Source organism: Triticum urartu, unplaced genomic scaffold, assembly GCF_003073215.2.
Source record: "Triticum urartu cultivar G1812 unplaced genomic scaffold, Tu2.1 TuUngrouped_contig_4210, whole genome shotgun sequence".
Lineage (NCBI taxonomy): Eukaryota > Viridiplantae > Streptophyta > Magnoliopsida > Poales > Poaceae > Triticum > Triticum urartu.
In genome coordinates, this window is record NW_024114780.1 from 48,959 (window position 1) to 60,026 (window position 11,068).

General features: G+C 39.9%; 1 protein-coding gene and 1 long non-coding RNA gene across 2 annotated transcripts; one reads left to right on the forward strand and one right to left on the reverse strand.

The window, feature by feature from the left end:
* The first annotated feature begins 1,033 nt into the window (after positions 1-1,033).
* On the forward strand, positions 1,034-3,248 carry LOC125527521. The gene is made up of 6 exons (XM_048692032.1): positions 1,034-1,190; positions 1,277-1,319; positions 1,415-1,857; positions 2,142-2,402; positions 2,513-2,807; positions 2,896-3,248. Exons 2-5 carry the CDS (start codon positions 1,278-1,280, stop codon positions 2,655-2,657), a joined length of 891 nt encoding a protein of 296 aa, XP_048547989.1. The 5' UTR covers positions 1,034-1,190; position 1,277; the 3' UTR covers positions 2,658-2,807; positions 2,896-3,248.
* Positions 3,249-4,818: 1,570 nt separating this feature from the next.
* On the reverse strand, positions 4,819-8,956 carry LOC125527522. The gene is made up of 3 exons (XR_007292146.1): positions 8,744-8,956; positions 6,040-6,098; positions 4,819-5,223 (listed from the first exon to the last, which is right to left on the reverse strand). It is a non-coding gene; the product is annotated as an uncharacterized LOC125527522 (long non-coding RNA).
* Positions 8,957-11,068: the final 2,112 nt, after the last annotated feature.

Below are 11,068 nucleotides of genomic sequence, written 5' to 3' on the forward strand. Positions count from 1 at the left end.
AATCTAATGCAAGCATGGGAGAGAAAGAATGGGCGATATATAAATGATCAAGGGGGTTTTGCTTGCCTGGAAGCTCTGCGGCAAGTGGCTGAAGTCTGCAACATAGTTGTACTCGGTGGCGTCGGCGTCGGTCCCGGGGTCTACCGGAGAAGAAGAGGGGGAATAAACAGTAAATATAAAGCACACAGATTGAGCACAAAGCATGACATGGCGATATGATGTGCTAGGGGTGACCTAATGCAGTGCTAGGTGTTATAGACGGAGCGGAAAATATCTAAGAGTATTTTCCCGGCTCCAGGCATTTATCGGTCAGATGATCCGGAGGGAAAGGTTCCATGTTTGCTGTGTTGAAAGCATGTGGCAGGTATGTGGATGGCATATTTGCATTTGTCTTATTTTTCTGATCATTTTTCATATATAAATTATTTACATCCGAGTTACGGATTATTTTATATGATTATTCAGAGTTTTAAATATTTTCTAAAATTATTATTAATTCGTAATTAAATGGTTAAATTGCTACGGGTACACAAAAGTGTACCCAACAAAGTGCATTAAGAGGCTGATAGAAGGGCCCAGTGACGCTGAGTCAGTAGCCTATAGTTGATTGCTGAATGGTCAAACCTGACTAGTGGGTCCCACTGATCAGTGAGACATCTAAACCTAATGTCTGATTGGCTATTATTTAGGCTTAGTTACATCACCTTTTTTTTCTGACTACCAAGTTAATACATGACAATATTTGCACCTCACAGATATTTTATTTAACTTTTAGACATTTACATCTCAATCATTATAATCGAGATCAATGGTTAAATAATTTTATAGTCTTATAATATAAATAGATTCTCTTTCCTTCTTTATTTTTGTGTCACGCCGCACTTTTTTTAGTACTTCTTTTGAAATCCAGATTGTGCATCATTTATTATCCAGGCCCAGGTAAAAAATGCAAAAAGGCAGAAATAATCGCGCAGGCCTAGGCAATGTGGCCCATGCAGACTAAGTAGCCCACACCGAAATTGTTAAGGTTATGGTGGCCGCTCGCTCCGCCATATAATAAACAGTCACCTTCTCCCTATTCCCACAGCCGAAACCCTAGATCTCGCCGCCGCCCTCCTTGGCTCGCGCTGCTCTGCTGCTGCTCCTTGGCTCGCTCTGGGAGAAGACGAAGAGGAGAAAAGAAAGCCGAGGTATGTTTCTTCCTCCTCCCCCGTTCCTTGTTTTTGTTTCTTTTTGGTTTCTCATTTTTGTTTGTTTGGTTTTGTTCATTTCTCAGCATGAATCCAGATCCAATGGAAGTGCAAGAACCACCACCCCATGTAAGTATAAACAGAGTATACCTTTCTTTCCATCCAATTCTTCCTTGTCCTTCTTGTTTCAACCTCATAACCATCCCCACCTCGTCTAATTGTAGAGGAACGAGAAAACCATCTTTGAGATATGCAGAGAAGCCAGAAACTTTCGTACTAATGCTAGGAGGTGTGGCACTCTTATTCAGCCCTACGAATTTAGCTGTCCACAAACTGCAGAACTTGGATTTAAAGATGGTTATATCTATTATTCAAGCAAGGCAATAAAGTTTGCTGCGGATAAAGAACAAGGATTTGACTCAGGGGAACTGCAGAAACGAGCTGCCACCTTCTGGGTTCTGAATGAAGTGCCTTTTGGTCAGCTAAACCCATTGGGGCTAAATCCATCCATTGATGTAGGGATTGTTAAGACCTACGGCGTGGCCTATAATACCCTAATTGGAAAAACAATCATTGCCTTTGCTCGCTCTCAACAAAGTGTGCTCTCCTGGATAGCAAATCCAGATAACAGTATGTTCGTTCGTGATCAGTTAAGAAATAGTATTAGGTATGGCCATCCTTCTCCCCTCTTTATTCTCTAGAGATTGCATTTGCTTATCAATCCTTTTATCTCCATGTCACTTTACATTGCCTCGTACACTTGTATTTGCCCCATATATTAGTAGTCTTTTTGATTGTGCTTTATCTCGTACCTTTATCTTTCATTAGAATGTACTTTGCCTCATACTGTGCTAGGATTGTGCCAGTTGTTTTTCACTTTAGATTTGTCCCATTGAATTGTGCTATTGTGCTGGTGTGCTGAAAATTTATCTATTTGTATAATCATGGTAGGTCTTTGTATGTGGCACTGGAGAGGTTATGGGACAAACAGTGGACAGTAGATAATGTGGAAGATATTGGAACTTACGCTATTAATGAGAATATGATCCAAATTATGCCATTCCGAGTTCGTGGAAGGACTCCTGATGATGAGATGACACCTAGGCAGGGTTTGCAACTACTGATACAGACCAATATTTTGCAACACTGGCCAGATGATATTGAACTAGCGCACTTCAATGCATTCCTCATTAACCCAAATATAAACATAAGGTATGCACTAGCCAACTCTTCTAACATTAACCATCATCTCCGTCATCTTTAGTTAACTCTATTGTTATTAATATGGCAGAAAGTTAACCCTACTGTTATTAATATGGCAGGAAACAAGATGTCCTCGATCATCCATTCCTAGTCACAGTCCCCCACGTTAGGGAGAGCAAGTATAAAAGATTATATGAAGAAGGAATTTTTTTTACCGATGACCAAATAGATTGGTTGGAGAACCATATCTTCTTACAGGGGTAGCAAGGCAAAGTTCGGGACCCGTCTCTTACAGCGATTCTGGTCCATCAAATTGAAGTTACCCAGGGGGTGGGGTTTGCTCAAACAGTTTTTGGAGCCTTGCACTTTGCCAAAGTAGTCATAGCTCATTATCACCAGTATGATATTAGTAGGGTAAATTTACCAATCAGAAATTGTTATACGTAGTAGTATTCTTTTGGGTGGTTGTATGCTTAACTTGCTTTTTTTGTGTGTGTGACAGCGGCCTCTTCTTGATGATGATCTCAGGCATCTTCTGCGAGGACTTCTTACTGGAGTATATGGTGCTAGGTTTAATGAGGAATTTATTGCTTTGGGCTAGGGCTAGGGCTAGTCAGACTTATTGTCTCCGCTTCATCCAACTACCATGTCCTATGGTCAGTGTATGAATTGTAAACCTTAATTATCTCAGCCTTATCCAACTATTCATGTGTGCTTTGTTAGCTTTCTTACTTATGATTGCTTGCAAGTAGTCAAATATGCACCATGTCCTATGGTCAGTGTATGAATTGTAAACCTTAATTATCTCAGCCTTATCCAACTATTCATGTGAGCCTTTTCAGCTTTGTTTTGATTGCTTGTAAGTAGTCAAATATGCACTATGTCTTATGGTCACTGTATGAATTGTAAACCTTAATTATTCGTGTGTGCTTTGACTACGTCTATGGTCTGTTTATGAATTGTATAAACCCGAAATAAGAATCTATAAATTAGAATTAGAATTCGAACAAAATTGGCAGCTTAAGGGGAGTGGCAAGTGAATAGAGTCAATAAGAATAGAGAACTGATAGTGCAAGATTTCTGGATGACTAAGATATAGCAGCCATTGATCACCTCAGTTCATGTGGTCTGCAGCCATTGATCACAAGGTCGTCTGCAGATCATCTTGCACATTGTCGTGTGCAGAGTAATCTCACAATAAGAATAGCTTGGAATTGGACAGAAGGATATTGATGGAGCATTCCTTCCTTTGAGGCAGAGCTGCTGGGAGCCATTCATTGGGAACTGTAGGTTTGTGATAGAGAGTTGAAATGAGAGTGAAACCTCTTCCGATGGAAGGATTGTGCACCTGATCAGGTTGGAGGCTCTGTAGCCCAAACTGCCATCCTAAAATTCCTCGACCAATTTGGCTCTTTCCTAAATGTAAAGCGTAAAATTCCTCGACCAAAACCACCTCGAAAGTTGGAGCGTAAAGTTCTAACCCTCTTTCCTGGAACGTAAAGCCTAAAATTCCTCGACCCTCTTTCCTACTCTTTCCTATACGTAAAAGATAAAATGCCTCGACATACATCACTCTTTCCTAATACGAACGTAAAGCGTAAAATCCCATAAAAAACCGAACCTTGCGATCCAAGAGAAGCCCAGCAAAGCGCTAGCGCACGCGTAGCGATCACGTTCCTGACTCGAAAGCGACGTCCTCGCTGATGCGTTGGCGGCGGCACGGCCACGATAGCGGACACAGGGGAGGCCGCACTCTGCGGAGCGAGCGTGGCGGCGTTCCCGCCGAGTTGCTTGTGCTCGGCAGGTGCTTGTTGTAGGAAACCATGGCACACGGCGTGAGGGTGGAGCCTACACAGCTTGACGGGATACACAGTTGGATTGCTTTTTTATTTGGGACTGTCTATTCTACATCCGGATGAAATTTAATTCGCTTTCATTCATATTTTTCAGTCAACTAAAGGATGACAAATGTCACATGTCTCGTGTCCTCTATTCCCCTATTCTTTCTGCCCACCAAACTATAAACGGGTCCACACCCTAAACCCGTACAGAAAGCAGCTAAAAGCTAACAAAAGGTGGACTAAGCTAACTACAGGAGGATGAAAAGGATCAAAACTGATGACATCTAACCACACAGCGCCGAATAACACTCTGAGCACTAAAATACTGAGAAATTACAGTTGCTGATGCTGTGAATCAACTATACAAAGGGCTAAAATACCACTAATAATTATAGTGTAAAAACCACGGAAAATGCACAGTAATCCACTAAAAATCCATTGCAATTCCACTAAAAATGCCACTTGCAAATACAGAGCAAAAATCCACTAAAAATACAATGTAAACCCACTAAGATTTACACTGTAAATTCCACTGCAATTCCACTAATAATTACAGTGTAAAAACCACTGCAAATGCACAGTAATTCCACTAAAAATGCCACTTGCAGATACAGAGCAAAAATCAACTAAAAATACACTGTAAACCCACTAAGATTTACAGTGTAAATTCCACTGTAATTCCACTAACAATTACAGTGTAAAAAACTGAAAATGCACCGTAATTCCACTAAAAATACACTGTAATTCCACTAAAAGTACAATGTAATTCCACTAAAAACACACAAAAGAATTACATTACAATTCCACTGAGAAAGTACCAAATTTATCCCTGGAGAAGCGCCACCAGAGAGAGCGATTCATCCATGATCTAGAACACAAACATGGCTGGAGAAGCAAAAAAAAACACGGGTAAACACCACCCCTCCTGTGCATTCATCACCTCCTGTCGTCTCTCTCTTGCCGGAACAAATCTGGAAGAAAGAACATACCTGTAGTGGATCATCAACATAGGCTAAGTTAAGCCAAAATCTACACAGATCGAAAATAGGAACAAAATCACGCAAAAGCATGAGCCAAGAGAAACCCTAGGAAGAACTAGGATATGGTCGCATGAACTAGTAGTCTATGATCACAGGAAAACTGAAAACTAGATGCCCAGATCATATTTTTGAATTTGCAGAAATAAACACACAACAGGGATCAAAACATGCTCAGGAAGCTAGCAATTCCATTTTGGGAAAACTAGTTAAAAACATGCAAGGGGGAGGATTGCTCCAGTTGAGAGAAAATATGGCTATTTTCACAGACTTTGGAAACTGAAAGACCAAACACTGTTAAGAGACTTTGATCTGCTAGTTTTAGACACTTTCTACTTGTTCTTAAAAACTACTCTGTACCTGTGATTGAAGGACTGAATTTAAGTAACTTTGGAAGTGTAAACTGCTATGATCTGATGCTTGCTTACACTGAATATTGATAGGCATTAACATAAGCACTAAAAATTGAAATTAACAGAAAAATGACAAACAAAAATCAGGCTAAAAACATTCACGCTAGAAGGCACTCACACTAGTAGCAACAAACAAAACTGATAACATATTTACAGTTCAGAACTGAAAGGACAAATTTGTGACTGTTAGATAAAATTACTGGGACCTTCTTTGCAAAATTACTCTGCGTTTATTTACAGTTCAGAACTGAATACTTGTTTGCATTAAGAGATAATTTACTCAAAATATTGAGTGCAGGTGCCTACAATCGAACCAAATGCAATGAAATGCAGCATCAAAGGACAGGCGATGTACCTCAAGAAAGATGAAGTTGATTTCCTTAACATATGGCTATCTAATAGCAGAAAACAATCCTGAAAACAAAAAACATTATCAAAAACATGCTTTCTCTAACTAGTTTCCTGACAAATAACAAAGTGGATCATACTCTTTTACTGAGCTACTTCAGGCGCAAATGATGTACAAGGCGTAGCTGCATTGCAAAAATACATAGAAAACTAAAATAGAGAAAATCTACCGACACTATTCATCGGCTAATGATATAACATTGATTTACTTTGTGCAGCAACAATACGTGGAGCCTGAGCCTGACATGACAAACTACATGGAATGGCATAGTACTGACCAGAACAATGAATTCAAATATGCAGAAACACCTCCTAACACCAACGGGGAAGAGAAAAACGGTAAGCATACAAAGCATACAATAAAACTCGAACCTAGCAACTGTAGGTACACAAAATAAAGCAATTATATTGTGTTGCTTGCAGGCACAAAAATGATCTAATTACATTTGAAGTGGGTGCAGGGGCATATAATAAAAATCACAGTAAAATATAGCTGTAACATTTAAACCTACTTCAATTAGAATTGTATTACAGAAGATTAACTAAAGAGCCTAACAAATAAAAAACTATCCAAAACACGCTGGAAAAAAACAAACAGAAACTAACATTAGCATCAAGCAAGAATACATACATAACTGGTTAAAAATAATTTACTCCAAATTACACTACAATACAGCTAAAATTACACCAACGAATGCACTGTGAATTCATATACAAGCCACAATAAAAATAAACATTACAAGAAACTAAGAAATGGTGGAGAAAATCATGACACTACGACATGCTCAGGACAATATACTATCCGCACCAACGGGGACAACGAAAACACAAAGCAACTGAATCTCTAGTTCCTAAAATGACATATCCAAACTTGAGAAAATCAAAGCACACATACAGGGCAGAGCGATCTTACATCAAGCTACAACTGAAGGATGCAAAATCCAACGCCGAACTAGCGCATGTAGCTAAAAAAGGGGAAAAGCATTAACACTTACATGCTAAAAATGGGAATTACATACCAAATCCACTAAGAATTACAGTGTAAATTCACTAAGAATTACACTGTAAACCCCCTAGGAATTACACTATAGAATCTACTAGGAATTACACTGTAAAATCCAGTGAGAACTACAGTGTAAATCCATTGGGAATTAGAGTGAAAATCCGTTGAGAATTACAGTGTGAATCCACTAGGATTACTAGATTACATTCAAAAAGATTAGATGCAATCAGTGTTGTTACACTATAGTAATTACACTAAAAAGATAAAGTAATTACACTACGAAATCCACTAAGAATTACCAGACTACAATAAAAAAGATATCAGATCACATAAGGGATATGCCGTTAGTTACAGCGGCACCAGATAATGAGGACATTCAGTGCAATATCACAGTCCTAATCTCCTTGTTAATTGTGATTTGCAGTTCCAGTAGCAACATAAATGCCCAAGTTAGGACAGAGATCACACTTAGTCCCAAAATTGTGATGTTCAGATCCCAAAATGGCCAGACATGACACATTCAGAAGTACAAGAGCACAAAACCTGCCCAACTCACACACCTAGAACAATCAAAACAGATCAAAATGACCATCTGCGCTCACCCAACCTAAACACAAACAAATCCAAAATTTGTACAGAAAAACCCTAATCTGACTCTCACATGGCAGACAGAATTTAGATGGAAAATTCACTCCTAAACAGTAGATCAATGGAAATTTTATAACATAGAGTAGTAAGTTACAAGGTTAAATTCACATTAAAATTAGATTATAAGTACACTGATATTCAGTTTAATGTAGTGTGCTGGAAAAAGTGGAAAAATTCAGAGTAGACCACTGTAACTTACACATTCCTGAAATTACAAGCCAATGGAACAAAACACTCAAAAATTGCAGTGTAAGGTAGACTAATAAAAGACTGAAACTACAGGCCAAATCACCGTTACTTATCTGAAATATTCAGTCCACATCACTGTCCAATTAACTCAAAGTTACAGTCCAAATCACTAACCAAAACACTATAAATTACAGTCCAAATCATTGTTACTTAACTGAAAAAATTAAATCACATCACTGTCCAATTCACAAGTTACAGTCCAAATCACTACCCAAAACACTGAAAATTGAAGTCCAAATCAATGTTACTTAACTGGAAAAATTCAGGACACATCACTGTCCAATTCATTCACAGTTACAGTCCAAATCACTAACCAAAACCACTAAAAATTACAGTCCAAAATCATTGCTACTAAACTGAATAAATTGAGTCCACCAATTACACATCACGAAACTTAACCCACCAATCCCAGCCATCTACATCAAAACACAGACCAGACGAACAACAACCTACCAAACTAGCAGACGCCGAAGGGATAAGTGTACTTCTAGTCTAATTTTAACATGAATATCAGTGATCTACTCAAGGAACAACACAAACCACATACATCTACAAAAAATATCTGCGGGTAACACATGCAACTACCACAAACAACAAGATCCGGCCGAGAAAACTCTACACGCGGCTAACAAACAGATCTGGGAATGGCACAAATCGACGAGAATACCGAATCAGAGGAACGGAAGCGCTCGCAGGAAAAAAATAGGAGGCGCGGTGGTGGTGGTGGTGGTTGGGGGGGGATGCTGCAGACCCGGTGGGAAATACAGCGCGGCAGACGGAGGGGGCGGGGCAGCCAGACGCCGGACCACCACTGTACTGTATCGGGCGGCGAGGAGAGCTCCAAATCACCATGACTGTCTCTCCCTCACTCTGTTCTACTAGTTGCGTCTGTGAAATGAGAAGGGGAAACGAGGAGGAGGGGAACGGGCCAACCCAACTATGCGGGCGACAGCAAAGGAAGCGTATCGGGTTTCCAGGATATTAAGCGGGCCTGATAAAAAAAAATGGCAACAGTGGGACAAAAAAAACACGAATCACGGCACATAGATCGCACGGCTAAAAAAACGGATGAAAGCCAATTGAATTCAGCCGGATGAAAAATAGCAAAACCGTTTTATTTTTACCTTAGGGTCCTGTTTGCAAATAGAGAGAACGTGTCTCTAACTGCAGTTTTTCCAGGGTCCTCTTTATGGTGTAAATAGAGAGGACGTGTCTCTAACTGCAGTTCTCCCAGGGTCCTCTTTATGGTGTACTGTCACTTTTGTCATGTGAAGCAGCTTCGGGGACTTTCTAGTCCCCTTCCCGTGTTCAAAAAAAAAGCCGGGATACAGCTATACAAGAAGATTTTTTTTTGCAGGATCTATACAACAAAATTTGAGTGCACAGGGTGAGAAGATTTTAATGTTGCTTGAGTGGTGTTGGGAGATTCAAGGATATCTGATTTTTTTTAGAAACTCTCGATCTATTTATTTTTAATTATGTTTTTTTTCTTTTGAAATAAAAATATCTCACTCTACCTATGCATTTCAAAACAGGGCACAGCCCGGTGATCAAATTTCAGTTATAAGAAACTTATGTTACGCACTGTGGTGCAGAAGCCATAAAGTTGTTTAAAGAAAGTAGAAAAACAGAAAGGAGGGGGGCGGAAGGAAATACATGGCATCAGTTAAGAACCTATGCTAGGAACCATGCTGATGCACCCAAAAAGCCAAAGACGCTCCGTCCTCCATGCGTGTAGCTTCATTTTAAAAAACAAAATCAATCGTAACAGTACCACGAACATCAGAAATAATAAAAAATATATCTAGATTCATAAACTATCTAGCGACGACTACAAGAAAAGCATGCCGTCGTCATCGCCCCTCCCTCATCGAAATCTAGCAAAATTTATTGTACTAGACAGTTGGAAGTCGTCGTGCTAAGGCCTCACAGGACCAGCGCACCATAACTACAGTCGTCAATAAAGAGTAGTGTAGACCGGAAGGATCCAACCTAAAGACACACAAACGTAGGGGGCGGGGCAGCCAGACGCCGGACCACCACTGTACTGTATTGGGCGGCGAGGAGAGCTCCAAATCGCCATGACTGTCTCTCCCTCACTCTGTTCTACTAGTTGCGTCTGTGAAATGAGAAGGGGAAACGAGGAGGAGGGGAACGGGCCAACCCAACTATGCGGGCGATTGCGGGCGACAGCAAAGGAAGCGTATCGGGTCTCCAGGATATTAAGCGGGCCTGATAAGAAAAAATGGCAACAGTGGGACAAAAAAAACACGAATCACGGCACATAGATCGCACGGCTAAAAAAACGGATGAAAGCCAATTGAATTCAGCCGGATGAAAAATAGCAAAACCGTTTTATTTTTACCTTAGGGTCCTGTTTGCAAATAGAGAGGACGTGTCTCTAACTGCAGTTTTTCCAGGGTCCTCTTTATGGTGTAAATAGAGAGGACGTGTCTCTAACTGCAGTTCTCCCAGGGTCCTCTTTATGGTGTACTATCACTTTTGTCATGTGAAGCAGCTTCGGGGACTTTCTAGTCCCTTTCCCGTGTTCAAAAAAAAGCCGGGATACAGCTATACAAGAAGACTTTTTTTTGCAGGATCTATACAACAAAATTTGAGTGCACAGGGCGAGAAGATTTTAATGTTGCTTGAGTGGTGTTGGGAGATTCAAGGATATCTGATTTTTTTTTTTGAGAAACTCTCGATCTATTTATTTTTAATTATGTTTTTTTCTTTTGAAATAAAAATATCTCACTCTACCTATGCATTTCAAAACAGGGCACAGCCCGGTGATCAAATTTCAGTTATAAGAAACTTATGTTACGCACTGTGGTGCAGAAGCCATAAAGTTGTGTAAAGAAAGTAGAAAAACAGAAAGGAGGGGGGCGGAAGGAAATACATGGCATCAGTTAAGAACCTATGCTAGGAACCATGCTGATGCACCCAAAAAGCCAAAGACGCTCCGTCCTCCATGCGTGTAGCTTCGTTTTAAAAAACAAAATCAATCGTGACAGTACCACGAACATCAGAAATAATAAAAAATATATCTAGATTCATAAACTATCTAGCGACGACT

Bases quoted from the DNA above. Each gene is read 5' to 3' on its own strand.
- LOC125527521 (XM_048692032.1), top strand. From the start codon at position 1,278: ATGAATCCAGATCCAATGGAAGTGCAAGAACCACCACCCCAT. The intron at 1,320-1,414 runs GTAAGTATAAAC...GTCTAATTGTAG, and splicing joins TGCAAGAACCACCACCCCAT to AGGAACGAGAAAACCATCTT. The intron at 2,403-2,512 runs GTATGCACTAGC...TTAATATGGCAG, and splicing joins AACCCAAATATAAACATAAG to GAAACAAGATGTCCTCGATC.